This window comes from Peromyscus eremicus, chromosome 10, assembly GCF_949786415.1.
Source record: "Peromyscus eremicus chromosome 10, PerEre_H2_v1, whole genome shotgun sequence".
Taxonomy (NCBI): domain Eukaryota; kingdom Metazoa; phylum Chordata; class Mammalia; order Rodentia; family Cricetidae; genus Peromyscus; species Peromyscus eremicus.
Genome location: NC_081426.1, coordinates 38154024 through 38176237, shown reverse-complemented (window position 1 = coordinate 38176237; position 22214 = coordinate 38154024). Strand labels below are relative to the sequence as shown.

The 22214-nt window shown below is 43.4% G+C and overlaps 1 protein-coding gene across 1 annotated transcript in view; it reads left to right on the top strand.

Annotated features, from left to right (window-relative positions):
- The window catches only part of Prom1 (prominin 1), a 100838-nt gene that overhangs the window by 42053 nt on the left and 36571 nt on the right, over window positions 1-22214 (top strand). The window contains exons 3-9 of the mRNA XM_059275837.1: window positions 891-1096; window positions 10983-11103; window positions 13266-13329; window positions 14427-14516; window positions 16101-16318; window positions 19250-19324; window positions 20253-20316. Coding sequence (XP_059131820.1) covers window positions 891-1096; window positions 10983-11103; window positions 13266-13329; window positions 14427-14516; window positions 16101-16318; window positions 19250-19324; window positions 20253-20316 — 838 coding nt within the window. The remainder of the gene's footprint in view (window positions 1-890; window positions 1097-10982; window positions 11104-13265; window positions 13330-14426; window positions 14517-16100; window positions 16319-19249; window positions 19325-20252; window positions 20317-22214) is intronic.

Below are 22214 nucleotides of genomic sequence, written 5' to 3'. Positions count from 1 at the left end.
CATATGTGCAGAGGGCCAAGGTCAGTCCCGTGCAAGTTTTCTGGTTGGCAGGTGTCTCTGTGAGCCCCTATGAGCCCAAGCAAGTTGATTCTGTGGGTTTTCTTGTGGTGTCCTTGGCCCTTCTGGATCCCATAATCCTTCCTTCCCCTTTTCCACAAGATTCCCCAAGTTCCGCCTACTGTTTGGCTGTAGGTCTTGGCATCTGTTTCCATCAGTTGCTGGGTGAAGCCTCTCTGATGACAGTTGGGCTAGGCGACAATCTATGAATAAAGCAGAATATCATTAGGAATCATTTCACTGACTTTATTTTTCTTTTTTGCCAGTCATGTTTGGTTCTATCCTAGGTCTCTGGGCTGCCCAACCTCTGGGTCCTGGCCCTCCAGGCAGTATCAGGGGTGGGTTCCCTCTCATAGTAAGGGTCTCAAGCTGGATCAGTCATCAGTTGGCCATTCCCATTAATTTCTGTGCCACTTTTGTCCCAGCATATCTTATAGTCTTTTATAAACATTGAGATTATCACTAGTCAATCCCATCCAACATGGCTCAAATCATAATCTCTACTTATCTGTCTTCTTGATGTAAAGGATCCTGTATTTGTATGACTTGCTATGCGGAGCTATTTTTTTTAAACCATCTGGAAAACAAAATGCCTTTGAAGTTGAAAGTAAACCATTTCCCACTTGACCTTGCCCTTAGGTAACTTCCAGGCAATTGATAGGAATATTAAACTCTTGGCCAGCATTCTAGTAACTCAGTACTCCACTTCCTTCAGCACAGAGCACTTCTGACTGGAAAACACACATAAAGGCGCACATGTTGGGGCACTCACGGCTGTGGCATGTCCTTTCTGTTCCGTGTGACATGTGCTGTGTCTTTCCTTTGTTTTGCAGATGGTCTACTATGAGATCGGAGTTCTTATCTGTGCCATCCTGGGACTGCTGTTCATTGTCCTCATGCCTCTGGTGGGCTACTTCTTCTGTATGTGCCGTTGCAGCAACAAATGCGGCGGGGAGATGCACCAGCGGCAGAAGCGCAATGAGCCGTGCCGGAGGAAATTCTTGGCTGTTTCACTCCTGGTGATTTGTCTGCTCATGAGGCAAGTCCAGTCTTGGACCATAGCCATTGTGGTGATGCAAGGCGATGGGGGATGTCTCTTTCACCTTAAAGTCCACGAGTTTGTTTTACTCTTCTTCTCTTTGTCCTCCTCCTCTCCTTCCTCCTACTCCTCCTCCTCCTTTTTTTGTCCAGATAGGGTCTCACTATATAGTTCTGGCTGTCCCGGAACTCACTGTGTAGACCAGTCTGGCCTTGAACTCACAGAGATCCACTGCCTCTGCCTCCCAAAGTGCTGGAATTAAAAGCATAAAGATACGCAGCAGTACACCCAGCCTTCCCCCACCCCAGGATCCCATTACACAGTTTAGGCTAACCTTGAATTTACATATAGTAAGGATTGCAAAAGTCCTGGCTGGGCTTGAACTTCTGATAATGCCTACTTCGGCTTCCAAGTCCTGGGATACAGGTATGCCCCCTCCACACCTCACTAAATTCGTGAGTTTAAAGGGATACAAAACAGAAAGGGACATCAGAAATGACTCACAAAGATGCCGCTGTCACTAGAAGTCACCCTGCTCTAGAAGTTGCCCCACCTTACCCCATTTGCTGGCCTTTTGGCAGTTTTCTCTTTTGGAGATATCCTGATAAATTTTGTATGTGGTCTGTTGGGGACTTGGTTATGGGCACATTGGAATGTGTGGATTCAGGCATGCACATGCCATGACCTTTATGAGGTCCCAGGACAACCCCGGATGTAGGCCCTGTTTGAGACAGGGCCTCTGTGTTGTTTTTCTGCCGAAAACTCTAGGTTATCTGGCCTACAAGCTTCTAGGGATTCTACTGTCCCCACCTCCCATCTCCCTGTAGGAGTGCTGCGATTACAGATGTTCGTGATAAATGTCTAGCTTTTGTGTGGGGTCTTAGGATTTGAACTCCAGTCCTCATGCTTGTCCGTCAAGTACCTTTACCCCCGAGCCATCTCCCCATCCCCTGGTAAACGTAATGGCTGAAAGCGTTTACCTCCCTCTGACACCTCTGTGGAGGCTGACAGCAGGCAAGCAGGAAGCAGAGCCTCCGTTTGCCAGTTGATGCCAAAGGAATGTTTGCAAGTCCCTGTACTCTGTAAATTTGTGAAGATTGTTGAACATAAAGAACTTCCTAGTCATTTCGAAACCTGCTTTTCTTGAATTTGGTTTTTGTTTGCTCCTGCTTGTGAAGTTTAGAATCCCTTCATGATCCAGGATGTTCCGTGTAGTTATTGCTGTTGACAGAAGTTTCCAGCTGATGAGCTGACCAGAAACACACATGCCTTTAACATGAGGCTGCTCTGTTGCATCTACATCTATTCCCCAGCTGAAGAATGCCCAGCATGCCATGGGCCCCTTATTATGATCTTTTACTCTTGTTCCACAGTTCTTCAATGCATGCATCTTTTGGACTTGTTTTAAAATTATATTTGAATTTATTTTGTGTGTATGTGATGCACATGCATGTACCTGCGGATGAGGGGGAGGGGCGGGGGCAGAGCGTATGCATGGGGAGGTTAGAGGCCAACTCCCAAGAGTCTATTCTTTGATTCCACCGTGTGCACCCTGAGGATCAAACTCAGATCATCAGGCTTGGCAGTAAGTGCCTTTACCTACTGAGCCATCTTGCATGACCACAGTACTTCATACACTAAATGAAACAAGTGCCATGTGCCCAATGCTGAACCTGATGGGTACAGTCCCAACAAGGCTCAGCAGTAAGTATTCTATTAGACTTTCTTTCTTTCTTTCTTTCTTTCTTTCTTTCTTTCTTTCTTTCTTTCTTTTTTTTTTTTTTTTTTGAGCTGAGGATCGAACCCAGGGCCTTGCGCTTGCTAGGCAAGCGCTCTACCACTGAGCTAAATCCCCAAACCTCTACTTGACTTTCTAAAAACACTACATCTCCTCAGCAGCTGGAAGATGTTTTAAGTCTAACAATGTATGTGATAATTGGGACTTTAAGCACAAAACAGCAAGTCCTATACTTGAAGTTCTGCATCCAAACCCAGAGGGAAGTGCTTAAGTGTGGCCATTGGGAAAGGCTTGGCCAAGATGCATGGCTTACAAACATACCCACCAAAGACTCACAGATACAGATCTGTCTCCAAGAGCTATGACAAGGAAAAGCAATTTGCAGATCCGGTAACGCTGATAAAAATAGAAGGAGGGGAGTACAAAACGCTTTTGTTTGATTGTTCATTTGTTTTTGAGACAGGGTTTCTCTACATAGCCCTGGCTATCCTGGAACTCACTATGTAGACCAAGCTGGTCTCAAATTCACAGATATCCACCTGCCTGTGCTAGGACCAAAAGCATGTGCCACCACACCCTGCAAAACACCTTTTTTTTTATATATTTGAAAAAAAAATATGTGAAATGATTGACAGAAAGCCATGGCTGCTCTGGAAAAGAAATCGAAGGTTGCTGGGCAGGTGGATGGAGCTGAAGTCAGCTGCTTGGCTCCTGAGTTACTGTCCCAGGCCAGGTGTCACCTATTGAATTAATTTAAATGTGAACCACAAAGAATCCCCTTCACCAACAAGAAAGCCAGTTCATTACCTCTTGTCCCAGAGGAGTGACAGTTGAATCAAAGACAGGGCTTCACTGAACATGGTGGAAGTGTAGACATTGACCGTATATTAATGTGTGCACAAACAGGACCCAAATACGTGTGCTGTCACTGAACATAGTGGAAGTGTAGACATTGACTCTATATTAATGTGTGCATAAACAGGACCCAAATATGTGTTGTGTTAGCTTCCTCCAGTAAGCTACCCAGAGGACTCCTTACCTTCTCGCTTGTGCCTTAAGTGTGGACATCTCTTCTCCATCTCCGACTTTTTCTGCTCTTGTCTGTCTTTCTCACACATAACTCAAATCTATTCTTTCTCCTGTAATTCCTGGTGTGTCTGTTTCTCCCTATTTCCCTTTGGAGCCTTCTCAGGAATGGGTAGACCCAGCAGCACAGGGCCTAGCTAGTTAGCAAAGGAATGTGAGTCACGGCCTCTAGACTTCTTAGGCTCAACAGGTGTTCACTAGCATTTCCTAGGAGCTGCAGACACACACGCTTCCTGCACCCACAGACTTGGCCAGCATGTTTTTCATCTATACCCCAGACATCAAGGGCCAGGCTCAGATCAGGAAGTGCCATTGGAGCACACTGCCTCTCCTCTTAGGATGATTCCCTACCGAGCAAGCAAATCGTTTCTTAAAACACTAATCTTGTGTCTATGAGTGTTTGGCCTGCAATTGTGTCTGTGTACCACGTGTGATTCATGACTAGTACCCACAAAGACCAGAAGAGGGCGCTGGATCCCTTGGGGCTGGTGTTATAAATGGTTGTGAGCCTTTATGTGGGGTACTGGGATTTAAAAATGGGTCCTCTGGAAGAGCAGCCACCATTCTTAGCCAATGGACCGTCTTTCCAGGCCCCCAAAACTAATTGTGTTTTTTGCTTTACGAAAATACATGTCAAAATATTATGAAAATTCTTTATTACACAGATTTATTTATCTACCTTAATAAATATTTGCATATGTATGATGGGATTTCCATTTTTTCAAGTAAACACATTTTCTATATTGGATTCCTTTTTTAAGTTGAACTTCTGTTTGTATTTCTATAAATTCCAAAGGACCTCATTCTGAATTGACTGAGTTATTTACTGTGCTTAAAATACCAAAATATATAAACAGAGCTACAAAGTAAGATATAAACCTAGCTTCCATTTATGTTTTTTGCATATAGCTCAGCTATCTTTATTCCTAACATGCAGATCCATCAAAAAAATCTTGATAGGCTTTTTATTTTAAGTATATATTAGTTTGAAAATTATTTTTTAAGAGTCTCTTGATTCTCTAGTTTCTTACACATTTACTTAATTTTTTCCAACCCAAAAAAGACATTCAGTTCATAATTTCAGATTAGAGTTGATCTACTGTTTAAATATTTGACAAATGGACTAACTTGATTTCATGTTGTACATTAAACTTGTTTGTATGAGAATAGTGGATGGGGTGATTTTTTTTTCTTCTATAAATCCAGACAAGAAATTTAAACTCCTTTGCCTCCAACCATAGCTATTTTTGACATCTTCTCTTTGAAATCCCTACCAATTTTCATCATGATTGAATAATTGCTAAATACTGTTGGCAAATAATCGGAACAGCCAAGAAGATTAAGAGCTAGAAGGGGAAATGACCCTTTCTAGATGTATGAAAGTGAAAGCAAGTAAAAATGGGAAGAAATCATGTCACTAAAATCAAAGGACTGGGTGAAAGGAGAGGAGAGGATGGAAGTCGCATTAGAAAGGAGGCGGAGGGAAGGCCGTGCACACCGCTGGTAAACGCTTTTGCTAAGACTCACATCTGAACACTCCTACTTGCCTTTTACAAAACTCAGCTCCATTCATCGATTCTAAATCTTACAATTTAGTGCAGTCAGTTTTAATATTAATCCTGACCAGTCTGCTTTTCATGCTATTCCTTTGCGTTTTTTTTTTTTAATTCTCTTATCATTTTGTTTTTGACAAAGCCATATGTGCTGAGGAGGAAGATTCCCTAGTGTGTAGGGAAGCATGTGAGGTCATGCTTTCTCTGAGCTTTCCCAGAAGGCACTTTTGGAATGTGAGAGCCTCGGGACCTGGCCATGTGTTTCTGTGCTTTGTCTGTCTGCGGAGGGTTACATGCCCACTTCTGTGACTGCTTCAGCAGATGTATCTTACTCAGAAAAGGCCAGCTTTCCTCTCTGCTCCTTCACATTTATGATTGCTACACTGTCAGAATGCCTAAAAGACTATGTAAGAGAAAAGGAGGCTGAAAAGATGGCTCAGTGCTTAAGAGCACTTGCTGCTCTTGCAGAGGACCCAAGTTCAGATCCCAGCACCCACACTGGGCAGCTCACAACCATCTATAACTCCAGCCTAGGGGATCCAGCACCCATTTCTGGCCTCTGTGAGCACTGTACTCAGTTGCACACACCCATACAAAGACATGCGAGCATACACATAAGTAGAAATAAAGATAAATCTAGAAAGAAAAAAAGCAAAACCCAATCATGCCTTGAATTCTGGGAAGGTTTTAGATATCATCAAACTAAATCAGGCTCGCCTCCAGAAGCTGGCTACCTTCAAAATTCATCTAAGTATAGGATGTTTTTACCACTCCCAGACTTGGAGGCTAGAAGATTCTCAGAAAACAAAGCAAAACAAACAAACAAACAGACAGAACTATAGTCTGCCTGAACATCTTGAGTCTTTGTTAATGGAAACAAGAGATCTGGTTGCTTAAAATGTAAATAAGTAACATTTAAGAAGGAAGAGATGAGCTACCCACTAAAAGTCCTTATTTGGCTTTCACTGGCCAATTTCATGAAAGCCATAGAAACCGATAGGAAAAAATTGCTTCAGATTCTAAAGATTTAGTCTGTAAAAGCTCTTACGTCTTTATTCCTAAGTATGTATGGGCAGAGATTATTTTCCATAATGTGCAAACAATTTGTAATGCTGTATGTCCTATGGATAAAAATTCCTGTCCTCTGCTCAAAATCTGAAGACATAGTACTACACTGCACCAAAGCACCCATTTGGTACCTTAACAACACTTACAGGTACTGGAGGAGACAGACCCACTGGCATTTTATGGCCTTAGGTCCGTTTTTCTCAGTGCCCTTATATTCTAGTCATTGGCTGGCAACTGTTAAAATACAGAAAAATTGCTGGGCAGTGGTGGCACACACTTTTAATCTCAGCACTCAAGAGGCAGAGGCAGGCGGATCTCTGTGAGTTCAAGGCCAGCCTGGTCTACAGAGCTAATTCCAAGACAGCTAGAGATGTTACACAGCGAAACTCTGTCTTGAAAAAACGAACAGAAAAAAAATACAGAAAAATTAATTTATTAGGCTCTAATGTTTGCTTAAAAATACACTGAATATTAGAGAGTGTCCAAATCGACGCAAAAAGGAATATTCATTCTCTATTTTGTTTAAATGAAAGGTTTAGGTTAGAGATCATAATTGGAAACTAGCATTGGTCAATATAGTGAAGTTTTTATCGGCCGCTAGTATTTACACATTGGGAGGTTTTATGTGAGAACTCAGGTTTGCAGTGTTTGTAGATGCTGGGAAGTTCCTGCAATAGTTATTGATGGCACTTTGGAGAACTACAGAGGAAACACTCTGCCAGCCACTTGACATCTCCCAGGTCCCACGCCACCCTGTTTTCTCTGATGCCTTCTGCCTGACCAGGAGGGCCTTTAGACTTGTCATTTTTAAAATTATTATTATTATTGTTATTATCATCTTTGTTGGAGTGTTTTATTTTCATGTCTAGTGTCTGCAAAAGTCAAATCACCAGAATCTGGAGTTACAGAGCTACCATGTGGGTGCTGGAATTGGAACCTGGGTCCTCTGGAAAAGCAGCCAGCGCTAACTGCTGAACCATCTCTCCAACCCTGGGACTTGTCATTTTTAACTTAAATAAACATAGACATTTACACAGTAAATTTGCTGGGAAAGTTGTTGAGTTCATTTGCAGAACTCTGTTTAGCCCAGATTTTTGTTAAAGCTATCGATAACATGATTTTAAGCGTCTCTAGCAGGACTTTCTAGAGCTGCGTCTTTGGCAGTCAGCGTTGGACCAAAAGGTTGTCTGTCAGTTCTTTGATCTGACTGATGACCTTGTGAGTAGAGCCTTTATATAATAAAGGTCAAGGACAATTTCTGCTTCCACACTCTGCTTGCACAGCTAGTGTCTAAGCAGATCAAGTTTAGAATGAACAAAAAGCCCAGTCTCCAACCACTTCCTTCAGGCACCGCTGTCTGGGGACAGACTGCATTAGGTGAAGTTGACAGGGAGGTTGTTACCGTCTCCTCTTAAGGACATTGAACAACTTAGGTAGAAATAAAGACAAACTCGAGCAGGCATTGTGACACAAGCCATCAGAGATCCCTGTGGGAGTTCTTCCATGGTGTATGGAGGGGAAGGGTCAAGAGGAAGTGGTGGACTTCCAGGTCACTTGGACTTTTTCTGTGACCTAATGGGTCTGTGTAGCTCAGTAGAGTGAATGCTGAGATAATTTGGAAATTGCAGGGAGAGAAAGCGAGATTCTCCCAGGGTGGATATCAGTTCTGTTTGGGGGTGATCCTGACTTGTCCCAGCATAGATATTTAGTTAAATAAAGACGCTGGCACTTTCGTGTGTGTGTGTGTGTGTGTGTGTGTGTGTGTGTGTGTGTGTGTGTGCATGTGTGTCTTGCTTCTGCACATAACTCTAAAATCATCCAGTCATTTGGCCTATTGAGGGTGTCGTGCTAGTCAGTAATGATTCTTACTGAGGCACAGTGTAAGTTTGGGATAGATAGTAGTGGATCATTATGCAGTCCAAATGGTACAGAACAGTTTGTCTTCATTTTCTGAGACTGCCCTGAGAAAGAACTCAAGCTTAAAGATGAACAAGTCCAGAGAATTTGTAGACTTTCCCTAGCCCCTCTCCTTTGCATCTTGAGCAGCGCTTATACAGTCTAGGCTGAATTCCAGCTGGTTTATAGCATCAGATCCAAACTGACCTTTGTGATGGCTGCTGAGGCTCAGAGAGGAAAACCTGCTGTGGATATCGCTATATGTAAATAAACTCTGATTGGCCAATAGCCAGACAAGAAGTATAGGCGGGACTAACAGAGAAGAGAATTGAGGGAAGAGGAAGGGAAGAGAGAGACTGCCTGGAGCCGCCGCCAGGACAAGGAAGATGTAAAGTACCAGTAAGCCATGAGCCATGTGGCAAAGTAAAGATTAATAGAAATGGGCTAAATATAAGAGTATGAGCTAGACAATGACAGGCCTGAGCTAATGGCCAAGCAGTTTAAATAATGTAAGAGTTTGTGTGTTTATTTTATAAGTGGGCTCTGGGACTGGCGGGACTTGGTGGCGGGAGCTGGAGAGAAATTCTCCAGCTACAAAAACCATCTTCTCAGAGCTGGTGTTGGGGGAACCAGGGCCAAGTCACGTGTTCCTCCTCACCTTCTCATTCCCCTGCAGCTGGCGAGGCAGAAGAAGATACTGTTCAGAGTCATGAACCACCTAGGCATGTTAAGGTCACTTTGGGAGCCCTAAACGACCTGTACACCACTCCCACAGGAAAACATGTTCCAAGAAAGAGAAGCCACGAATGAACTAAAGCACCCCGATGCAGAAGTACTTTTTATTTGTTTAAAAGAATTTTTTTATTTTGTGTCCATGTGTGTCTGTGTGCAAATATGTGTGATTGTGTGAGTGTGTGTGTGTGTGTCTGTGTGTGTGTGTGTGTGCAGACAAGTGTAGGTGAACTTGAAAGCCCTTTGATGCCCTGGAGCTCAATTGCTGTTTGCTGTGAGCAGCCCAGTATGGATGCTAGGACATGAACTTGGGTCCTCTAGAAGAGCAATAAGTGTCCTTAACTGCTGAGCCATCTCTCCAGCCCCATGCAACAATACTCTTGCAGGGTGAATACCTGCCCTGGGACTCAGATTTTTTGGTGACATGGGATTTTTCAATGTAATCTGTATATGTGAGCACAAAATTGTAGGAATTGCTTGATAACCTGATAGGCAACTGCATCTTGTTTTTCCAAGGTTTGCCTGTTGCTTGCAAAACTGTTCTTAAAACCTATTCACATCCTGGGCTTAGTTACAAAAATAACAATTTTGGACGTTTGGATCTGTGTGGAAAACCTTTGGGGCTATTTATTAATTCCTTGCTGCCCTCTAGTGGTCTTATCCAAAAGTATTTTGGGTTTTCACTCCCCTGCGGTTTAGGGAGGTTGGTTTTGTTTTAATTTTGAGAGAAGGTCCCTGTGCAGTTCAGATTAGCCTGGAACTCTGAGGTCAAACCACCTTGTTCCTTCAAGTGCCAGGGTTACAGTGCTACACCACCAAGCGTGGAATTTACTCCTAAAATTTAAAATTTTAATGTTCAGAGGCTCTGCCTCAGCAAATGACTCAATTAGTATAATTTAAATCAAGAGATTGATAGAGGCAAAAAAAATAAGCATAAGAGCTTTTAATATGGTTAAATTCAGTCTTTTGAGATGAGTAAGAAGGAAGGTTTTAATTTCATATAACGTAGTACTTCATGCAAGATGACTTTGTGGGGATTTTGGAGTTTCTTATGATATGTATTTTACATAGAGAAAAGTATCCTTTTCCTAAGGACAAAATCAAGAACTTCCATGATGAAAATCCAGCCATGAAAAGAGCACTCGTCCTTCATCACAACAACCGTGGCCTTTTTTAGCACCATCATTTGGTTTGGTTTCGTACTTCACGTAAACGAACAGTGGGTGTGCTGTCCTGTGTGTGCCATGATTAGCTTCAAAATTGTCACCTGGGCACAATCTAGTGTGGTGTGGGAAGGAAGTCACCGTGGGCATATTTTATCACAGCGACAGGAAATGGACGTAGGCTTCCTGCGGTGATGCTGAAATACCTTAGTTCTTTTCGATCTGAACAATACAGAAACTAACAATCAAATGAAAAGCCACCAGAAAGCCCGAGTCCCTCTTACCATCTCTCTGTTGCCCTCTTCTCTGGGGGTAGCTCAAGTGCACGGAGGTGTTCATGTGGGCCCAAGAGGGCACACACACGGGGTCTACACACATCCTCCTGACACTGCCTGCAACCTTTGCGGCTTTCCTGCCAGTATTTGTGTGGACACTGTTCATTTATGAGAGTCATAATACAGTACTTCATCCTACGCCAGGGTCTGTCTTTAGAGAGACCTTAGTCCTCTTCTGTGTCCCAGTTTGGGTGGTGTGCTGATGGTAGTCTTAGTGCGTAGGCTGCAGAGGGAGGGGGCAGAGGTGGCCGTTCTGCTGTGGCGTCGATGACAGTGAATCTTGGTCAACACTTTTTATTCTTCCTTTCCCTGCAGCCTTGGCATCATGTATGGTTTTGTGGCCAACCACCAGGTAAGGACCCGAATCAAAAGGACCCAGAAACTGGCAGAGAGCAATTACAGAGACTTGCAAATACTCCTGAACGAAACCCCAAAGGTAAAACCCTGCAACCTGCACATTCCATGGTGCCTTGTGTCTGCCACTCTGAGTCCCTGTGCGTGTTTGGAAGTTCAGCCCAACCTTATAAGAAGCCAGTGAAACCACATGGAAGGGTGCTGCCCTTCGAGGCTGTAGATGAAGAAACACAGCCAGAGAGCAACTCTCAAAAGCTCCGAAGCCTAGTATCCACAGCTTCAGGATTTACATGTCTTATTTCGCTTCAATTATTTTATTTTATTTAGGTGTAACAAAATCACAGCACATATAAAAGTATCTGATAACTTTAAGAGTCTTGCTGTGGTGTTTGGTTTTGCTTTTTTAGTTTGTTATTGGTGTTGTTATCCTTTCTTTTTGGTGGTCTAGTTAACCCATTATATTTCATAGTTACTATTATGATGGAATTCTTTAGCTTTATGCACACCTGTTTGTTATGTGTGTAGCTGTGTCAGTCTCCTTTGGAAGAACTCTCTTTCTCACACACACACACACACACTCACACACACACACACACACTATCTCCCTGTCTCTCTCTCACACTCTCTCTCTCTCTCTCTCTCTCACACACACACACACACACACACACACACACATACACACACACACACTTTCTCTCCCTCTCTCTCACACACACTCTCTCTCTCACACACACACACACTCTCACACTCTTTCTCTCTCACACACACATGCACACTTACACACACACACACACACTTTCTCTCACACACACTCTCTCTCTCTCTCACACACACACACACACATACACACACACACGCACACAAACACAGGTCATTTTGGGAGAATGCAAACAGAGTGACTGAAGGGCAGTGACCGGAAAGGCCTTTTTCTGTCCGCTTCCTAGGACTGTGTTGATGTGTTACCTGTTCAGAATGTGATTTGGAAAGTATCTGAGCAGGAACTGACTTAAGTGTGTGATGCTCTTGGGTGCTGGCATTAGGAAGAGTGCCCCAGAACCCATGGATCCTTGAACCAGATGTGACCTTCTGGTTGATTCTTTCCTCCAAATTCTGCACATTAAGTGTGTCATGTAGCTGAAAGTTTCAAAAAAGAACCATATAGAGCATTTGGGAGAGGACGAGTATACAAACTAGCTCTACGTGGCTTTACAGGGTAGCACGGGTGGAATCACTTTTTTCTACACCTTGTAAACAAAAGCTCATAATGTTTTTCATGAAATATTCCACAGGAAACGCCCTTTCCACTCCCCAATGCCAAAAGTCATAACGGTGGCTCATGAAAATTAGGATGGCTTTCATCATCTTATAAAGATGATGGCTTTGGGAAAACTTACCTGTTTGAACATATGTGAGGACCTCTAACAAGTAGAAAAAATACAGATAACTGAATAGGCAGTTGACAGATGGAATATAACTGTCTCCAAAGAGAGCAAGATGTTTTACCTCTAGGAACTAAAGAAATGCAAATTTAAACGCTGCCGCGTGTTTACTGGGAAGATTGGCAACTCTAGAAGGATGTTTACGTGGCCTTGCTGAGAGGGTAGGAAGCAGGCCCACTGAGCCACCATAAATAAGAAGATAAATATTCCTCTAGAAACTCGGGGGGAGTAATCAATATCATGGGCTCGTGTGTCAGACTTCAGATGGTTGTCAATTCTTACTCATTGCATCAGGGGGTACATCTGTCCCGTTGAGTCTGGGATGTCCCTGTGACCGGTTTATGACCAGGAAGACACAGTGGACGTGATCTTGGGATAGTTTGGAACTTCAGCTTCTAGGAGCTGTGCATCAGGTGTCTATGAGTCTCTTGCTGCTGGTGATCACGAGGGTCCCTTGTGAAGATACCCAGGCTAATCACAAAGAACAGGCAAGAGAGAGGGGGACCCACATGGGCTCATGCTTACAGTCTCCACCATGGTCCACCTAGGCAGTCCACAGAATCATGACACATGAGAAATAACACAGCTAGCAAGTTTATCATAAGCAAGCACAACAGGTAAGTTGGTGCCAGGCCAGTAAAGCTTGGGGGTGTGACATCAAAAGACGAGTGTGTATGTCACCTCCTAGCTATTTCTTTTTCAAAGTGCTATGAGGGGGTTAATTTTTGATGTCTTAAATCCCTACTGTCTTTGTATTATGACTTTGCATCTCAAAGGGCAGGTGCCATCTAATTTTCTTTTCCAGCAAATTGATTATATATTGGCTCAATACACCACCACCAAGAACAAGGCATTCTCAGCCCTGGATGGTAAGTAGCATTGAAAGTTAGTTAGCATTTTTGTTTGTTATGGCTCAAAAGATGCCTTAACTACCTTCTATAAAGCACAGACCAAAACAGAAGGCAGATGAAGGTGGGAGGGAGGCGGGGAAAGCTGTAGAGCTACTTGGGTGTTTGCTGCTTGTCATTGGATGTTTAAAATCCAAATTTTAGGGGCTAGAGAGATGGCTTAGTGTTTAGTAGAACTTGGTGCTCTTGTAGAGGACCTAGGTTAATTCCCAGCACCCGCAGGGAGGCTCACAACCATCCATAATGCCATTTCTAGGACATCCAAAGCCTTCTGCTTACCTCTGTGGACACCAGGCATACATATGCTGCACAGACATACATGCAGACAAAATATTCATCTACATAGATTGATAAATAAATCTTAAAAAAAAAAAGCCACCCAACATTTAAGTTCAGTTTCCCAAGCAGAGGGACTTGGGGCCTCTGTTTTGAAATTTCACTTTGCTCATTGAAAAGCCTTCGCTTTTCTGTAGTCATTTTTCATGCAGAGGAGCATGTGAGGCCCTGCTAAGGGCCCTGTTAAATGGGCTTTAGACACAGCCTGGCCCTGTTCCTTGCTGGACCATGTCTCATTAGAGTTCCCATGCAGCTTGGCTAGGTTGTTCTCACCAAAGTAGACATCTGGAGGAATATATGGTTGGCAGGATTGGGGAGGGGGCTTGTCCAAGGCCAAGGATGCTGCTCCTCATCCTACAGTGCACGGGACAGTCCTCCCCAAGGAAGCAATATCTGGTCTCAAATGTAAGTGGTACCACAGTGTAGAAAACTCCGGTGTAGCTGAGTTGGAGACACTGGTTACATAACACAGCTCAAGATGATAAATGCTGTGTTCTTCACACAAAGCCTAAAGGTCCATGAGAATAATTTTCCACTGGGAAATGTGAGTTTGCGGATTTTGAAGCAGGCAATGGCATCTCCTCACATTAGGGCCCACAGTCTGGAGTGGAGGATGGGATGTGAGGACAGGAAGAGGGAAGATGTTTTCCAGATGTAGGCTCCTGGGGTGTGAGGAGAAGCAGGCTTGCTCTCATCAACATTGCCCTTTCCTTTGAATTCAGGTATCGATTCATTGCTGGGAGGCAGAATAAAAGACCAATTAAAACCTAATGTAATTCCTGTTCTCAATGAGATTAAGGACTTGGCGACAGGTAAGCATAGTGGCAAAAGTGACCAAGAATAGCCCATCCTGGCTTCCTGGCTTCACAGGGTCACTCACGTTGACTTGGATTTCCTCTTCTTGGATTGGGTCTTTGTTTTTATTTTGGCAGCCTGCCTGCTGGGTTCCAAGGCCTGGTGGTACTTCCATCACGGGTGTCAGGTGTACTAAGGTCTGGGGCCAGCAACACATAGACTTTGGAGAGAGCAGAAACATGACAGTTGCCTGAGCATTCCATGTGGGCTGCAGGTCAGTCCACATGAAGAGCTTTGGGCTGGTAAAATGTTAATTGGCTGAAATGAAGAATTAAGAGTTGAGCTGAACTTAAGAATCAGAAAGGTCTTTCCCACTTTCTGCAGATGCATGCATCCTGGGATTATCAAATGACTCTGAGTTACAGCCCATGCTTTGAATCTTTTAGAAAGTATATGTTTGTAACTACTGGGTGCTATAACAATCCTGGACTCTAACAGAATTGTACCCGTAACCCAGAATGTCTCTAGACAGTGACTAAATAAATATGTGTTTCCTGGGCTATCAGCTTATTTTATCACTTGTCTTTCTTTGTTTTTATTGGTTGGTGAACTAACGTAACTGAAATCAAAGAACAGGACAGTGAGATAAAACTGGTCCAGAAGCCAACATGTGTGGCCTCTCATTACCCTCTTGTCTTCTGCTCTGTTGGTGCCTGTGTTCTTTTCTCTCTTCTAATGATTAACAATTTTGTGGAGTCTCTGTATGCTATGGAGAGCGGTAAAGAGACTGCCAAGATGGCCACTCCATTTTTAGGGGGAAGGTTTTTATTGTGGGTAAGAGAAGGAAAACATCCAGAGGAATCTGAAGAGTCCAGGGCCGAGAGAAAAGGAAGTAGACCGGATATGGGCGGGCCTTTCTCCGAGAGAATCGAGAGGGCAGGGATGGAGATGTATGTGGAAAAATCAAGTGGGTTTTAAGAAGCATGAGTAGCTGTGGGGAAGGGAAGCCCATGAATGGGGGGCAGGCCAGGGAGTTTTAGGGTTAAGGAAGTAAGAAGGGCCAGGATGCTAGTTCAGGGGCTTTGGAATCAATGAGTACTTCTGAGTAGGGGCTGAAGGAGCCTGGAGGCTAGGGTGGACTTTGATATAATGATAGGCACTACAGGTATGTGCCTATGGTGAGTCATATGTGACTCCTGTCAGAGGTAAGGGAAATGACTACCTTTTGGGGACAGGAATACTCTGTGACAGTTGAAATGTTATGGAGGCATAATTAGAACACAGTCAAGAGCAAAGATTGAAGCAGATTTCAGAATTTTTCTACTTGGGTAGGTGATAGAATTAGAGACCGAGAGTTGTCCAGCCCAGCTCTGGATGTCTCCTCCAGGTTATGGGTCGATCTTTAAAGCTAAGTGGTAGCACTTAGTCAAGCTAATTAACATCTCCTAAGAGCTTTGGTGTACCTACCACCTTTGAGACCACAGCCAAGAACCAGACTCTTGGAGTCCAGGTGACCCAGCTCCTAATTCTGTCTGAGCTCATTTCCAGGTTTTTTTGAGGCACTCGTGTGGCCCACTCTGATTCTGGCTGTGTTCCTGCAGCCATCAAGCAGACCAAGGTTGCCCTGGAGAACATGAACAGCAGCCTGAAGATCATACAAGATGGAAGCACACAGCTCAGTACCAACCTGACCACTTTGAGAAACAGCATCCAGAATTCACTCAACAGCAGTGACTGTGCTTCGGACCCAGCCAGCAAGATCTGTGGTAGCATCAAACCAGGGCTAAGCAATCTGGAGAGCAACCTCAACTCAAGTCAGGTGAGCAGGTGTGAGCTTGCCACAGCCAGGAGAATGAGAGGAGGTTGCACCTATCTGGTGCCCAGTGGCTTGGGCTGGAAGCAGTAACCTCCAATGCTCTGTGAGTCTTTTCGGGACATCTAATCACTGTGCTGAAATGGATGCAAGAGAAATAAAAAGAAAGGAGGGGCAGAACTTTTGAGAAGCTCTGTGTCACTTGATGATCTATCAAGGTAAATTCAGTCAAAAAAGAAGAGCAGGCCGGGCGGTGGTGGCATATGCCTTTAACCCCAGTACTCGGGTGACAGAGCCAGGCGAATCTCTGTGAGTCCAAGGCCAGCCTGGTCTACAGAGTGAGATCGAGTCCAGGACAGGCACCAAAACCACACAGAGAAACCCTGTCTCAAAAAAAAAAAAGGAGCCGAATACATGCTCTTCTTTAAATGGTTTTTAAAACTAGGTGTGTGGGCATGTGGGGAGATGGCTCAGCAGGTAAGACAACCTGCTGCTTTTGCAGAAGACTTGAGCTCAGTTCCTAACACTCATCAGGTAGCTCACAGCTGCCTGTAACTCCAGATCCAGGGGCTCCAATGCCCTCTTCTGGCCTCCACATGCACTGCACTCACATGTGTACATACCTCCATATAGATATACAATACACATAAGTAAAGTAAGCTATTAAAAACACCAGAAAACTAGGCATATTAACCATATATGCTGGAATAAACAATTCCATTATTTTCCAAAATTTACCCCCTCATTTGAGATGCAAAAAATCAAGTTTGTATTAATTATACTTAATATATTAATTCAGTTAAATTTACCATTCACAGTATATAAAATAGTATTTTAACATACTTTTCCCACTTCCATATTTTATGAGTCAGTTGGTTTTTTTTTTTTTAAAGACTTCACATGAACTATCATCATCTGCGTATCTACTGAATTACTTTTGGAGTCATCAAATGGACTTTTAGGGGTCGATTCTGTGTTAACTCTTTGAAATACATCTTTTGAGAGGGCGATACTGTATGCTTTGTTGTTGCTGTTTGCCTTTTTGAGACAGGGCCTCCCAGTAGTCTCACATTTGCCTGGAACTTGTTAAGTAATCCAGACAGACCTCAGACTTCACCCTCCTGCCTGCCTCTTCCTTGTGCTGCTAATACATACTTATCGGCACCCAGGAATACAGGCGTACACCACCACACCTGGCACTGTTGTTTTTTAATGTCCTTTTTGCATATGTGGGAAAGTTGTAAATACATGTCACTCCTCCCGTACCTTGGGACACTGTCTCCAACTGTTCTGGTTTCATTTGTGCTGTTGTGATACAACACTTTGGCCATAAGCAACTTAGGGGAGAAAAAGGTTTTTTTGGCTTACACTTCCAGGTCACTGTCCACCCTTAAGGGAAATCAGGGCAAGAACTCAAGCAGGAATTTGAAGCAGAAACCATGGAGAAATGTCACTTGCTGGTTTTCTCAAAGGTTTGGACTTAATTAGCTTTCTTATACAGCCCAGGACTACCTGCATAGGGAATGGTGCCCCCCACAGTGGATTAGGCCCTCCCACATCAGTTACTAATCAAGATAACACCCCACAGACTTGCTCCAGGTCAATCTGATCTGGACAGTCCCTCAGTTGAAATTTCCTTCTCAGAGGACTCTGCTCTTCTTATGTCAAGTTGACAGTTAAACCTAACTAGGACACCAAAAGTTCAGCATTTTGTCCCACTTATTTTATCTGTTTCTTCATATCTTTTATAAATTGTATCAAGTTATTTTCTTGAAAACTGAGTCTGTGTTAAGTTGCCAACCTGTTCCTTTTATAGCTAAATAGTTTAAAATGTTTCTAAACTTTGCATAGTCGTCATATACACATCAAAGTTAGGAACAAGACACAGAACCACTACTTCCATCTACTCTACACTTTCTCTTCAGATGTCAAGTTTTTAACGAAAGTACATTTACAAACGTCTTATCTCTTTGCAACTTAGGATCTTGCATTGCCAATAGTGTTGTGTGTTTCTTTCCTCTTTAGTCTGGAGCTGTTTCTCAGTCTTCTTCTGTTGTGACACTGGCATTTTTTAACACTCTATTTGTTTTGTGGAGTGGCCTTCAGTCAGGTATATGTGTGACCTCTCATGATGAGACTTGAGTTCTCCACATTCACCAAGGACCTAGTTCAGAAGTGATGTCAGGTCCTTTTTGTGTCCTGTTGAGAGCCCCAGGGTGTGGATCCCAGATGCCAAAAGCTATCGTGCTTGGAATTCATATATAGTTCTGGACTTTGAAAACTGGTTCCAGACTTCTAACCAATGCAACTACCAGATGCATTATACAATTTTAGTATTATTTATTTGTTTGTTTGTTTGTTTGTTTGGTTGGTTTAATGTTGAGGATCCAGCCCGGAGCCTGGCACATGTGTTTCACCTTATTTAGACTGTAGCCTAAGCCCCTGTTTTACTTTTAAAATGATTTTTACAAGTTGGTTTATAACTTCATTCACCAGTGTTCAGCACTAGTAATTGTGTGGCCACACATACTTTACCTGTACCTCATGAGCTTACAGACTCATAAACTTAAAAATCAATACCCATAGGCCAGGTGGTGGTGGTGCACGCCTTTAATCTCAGCAGCTGGGAGGCAGAGGCTGGCGGAGTTCTTTGAGTTCGAGGCCAGCCTGGTCTACAGAATGAGTTCCAGGATAGCAGGACTGTTACACAAAGAAAGCTTGTTTTTAAAAAATATAAAAATAAAAATAAATCAGTGCTCATAGATGCCACTCTGAACAGAAGGTGATTTCTCAGGCCATGTTCTATTTTCAAAAGAAAGTGAAGTAGGTCCTTCGATGTCGACATCCTGGGATCTGGATATAAGATAACTCTCTTTTTTGTGAACATTAACTTGGGGATAATTACCTTCTCTTATTCTGTGTTTCATAAATTTTCAGCTCCCGTCTGTGGATAGAGAACTCAATACTGTTAATGACATCTACAGGACTGATCTGGAGAGCGTTGCGAAAAGGGTATGCTTCTTGGAACAAGTAAGGTAGCTTACTTCACATCAAGGGCAGTCTCATTCATAAGAACAAGGAAAGAGCGAAATTCCATGACAGTCTTGACCTCTGCTTTCTTGGACTTAGGTGCAGGGCGGCATACTGGTTTGGTTTTATTTCCTTCCTAATTCAATGCTTTTTCACACACTATGCCCTCAGCCTGGCACTCACTCCTTTCTCCCTCTCCTTTATCTATTGACTTAGTTTTTTTGTTTTGTTTTGTTTTGTTTTTTTTACGAGGCAAGGTTTCTCTTTGTAGCCTTTCCTGGAACTTACTTTGTAGCCCAGGCTGGTCTGGAACTCACAGAGATCCACCTGCCTCTGCTTCCCGAGTGCTAGGATTAAAGATGTGTGCCATCACTGCCTGGCATGACTTAGTATTTTTAGCCTTTATATACCACTTTCTCTTTTACTGAAAAAAAATTCATTAAACTAATTTTATTGTATACACTTCCCCTTGAATGTCTTTTGCTCAACATCTTTATTGTCCCAATGACGTGTGGTTCTTATTTCCTTGGTGCAAACAACGGCTTTATTTTTCTTTGGGTATTCTGCACATTTTAAGTTACTTGTCTCTCAGCTGTGGTCCAAAGGCGTTTCTTCTGGGGTGAAAAGCCTTTAAGATGACCTGATTTATTGAGTTAAAAGAACATGGTCTCAGCCTAGGCATACAGCTCAGTGACAAAGCACTTGCCTAGCATATGCAAGGCCCGACTTCGGTCCCCAACACAAAAACCCAGCACGTTTCCCTGAAGGGGATTTGCTTTAAGACCCTTGATAGTTATATTAAGGTAATTTCAATCTTAAGATAAACCTTACACTTTAATTTGCTTTCTCTACTTGATATAAAATGGAGTGTGCGCCAACTGATCTTCAATTCACTTTGAAATATTTTTAGGGATATACGTTCATCGATGAAATACCTGGTAAGGTACGGAACCAAACTGTGGCTGTCATCGCAGGTGAGATCATAGCTGAAGGTCATTCTGTTTCTCTTTTTGTTGGTGGATGCAAAGGAAGAGCTTGTTGTAAATTTCATTGTTCTTTTTCAGCTTAAAAAAAATAGTCTGTTGCTAAACACTATGGAAGGAGCATCAGACGTTTTGATTTTGTTATCTCTATTCAGTGGTGATGTAGGTTGGGAAAGAAAGCCACCAAGCCTTGTATTTCTCGTATTTAATGCTTGTTGCCCTATGGCAAAGGGTGTCACTGAGTGGTGACTCCCTGTGCTGAGCTCTTCTAGGCCTTACAACAACTGCAGTTTGGAAGGGCATGTTCTAATTACCTTCCTGAGGAGGGAAACCCCACCCCCAGATTATTGCATTTCCTAAAAGAACTTAAAATGCCCCTTATTTGTTTTTAGGAGCACTCTACAGAAGAGTTTGTCTTTGGGGAAGTGTTTTCTTTCTGTCCCTGGTCCTGAGGCTAAGGGCTCTAAGGCTGCTTAGTTTTAGAGATGCAAATCTACGTTGAGGGCATCCTACGGTTGGAAACTGCTGCACTGTGTTAGGGTGAGGATGCTTGGGAGTCAGTATGCAGATTGGTGTAATGTAAGCAGCTTTTTATGGACTTATTTGCCTGAAGCTGAGTAAATGTATATAGCCTCTCTTTAAAGATCTTCTTCCTGGGGCTGGAGAGATGGCTGAGCAGTTAAGAGCACCGCACTGATTGCTCTTCCAGAGGACCTGGGTTCAACTCCCAGCACCCATATGGCAGCCTACAACTGTCTGTAACTCTAGTTCCAAGGGTCAGGACACCCACGGCAAAACACTAATGCACATAAAATAAAAATAATAAATAAAAAGAGATTTTTGTTTTTGAAAAAAAATTATTTAAAAAGTTCCATGAGTCTACAAGGATGACTCCAGCTAAGACCCGTAGTGGCCATGGATGCACAGCGTGAACTGGCCATCCCCTATGATCGGATTGGTGACTCCCCAGGTTGTCATCAGTGAGTCTTCATCCAGTGACTGATGGAGGCAGATTCAGAGACGCTAGGCCAAACACTGGGATGAGCCTGGGAGTTCTGCTGAGGAGAGGAAGAGGGATTGTAGGAGCCAGAGATGGTTATCCTGGCTCATGGGAACCCACAGAGTCTGAACCAACAACCAGGGAGCCTACATGGGACTGACTTAGGTCCTCTGTATATATGTGACAGTGTGCAGCTTGGTCTATCTGTGGGACTCCTGGCAGTGGGAGCAGGGCTGCCCCTGGTGCTTTGGCTGGCTCCTGGGAACCTATTCCTCATGCTGGATTGCCTTGTCCAGCCTGAATAAAGGGAGAGGTGCTTGATCTTATGGCAGCTTGATATACCAGGCTTTGCTGATGCCCAGGGGAGGCCTGCCCCTTTCTGAACATATAGAGAAGGGGTGGATGGGGGAGGTAGAGGGGAGGAGGTAGGCGGGGAAAGTGGGAGGAAAGAAAGGAGGGGCGGCAGTGGTCGGGATATAAAATAAATACATTAATTAAATTAAAAAAATCTTCTTCCTAATGCTGCTTTTACCTATTTACCAAGTGGTTTTTAAAAACGTTGTGTTATGGGGTTGGCGAGATGGCTCAGTGGCTAAGAGCACCAGTTGTTCTTCCAGAGGACCTAGGTTCAGTTCCCAGGACCCACTTGACAGCTCACAACTGTCTGTAGCTCCAGTTCTGGGGAATCTGACACCTGCACGTAGACATACACACAGGCACAACACCAATGCACATAAATAAAAATAAATCATTAAACAAACAAACCAATAAAACCGTGTGTTATATGTTAGAACCCGGAGAGATGGCTCAGCCGTTAAGAGCACTGGCTGCTCTTCCAGAGGACCAGGGCTTAATTCTCAGCATTCACATGACAGCCCACAACCGTCTG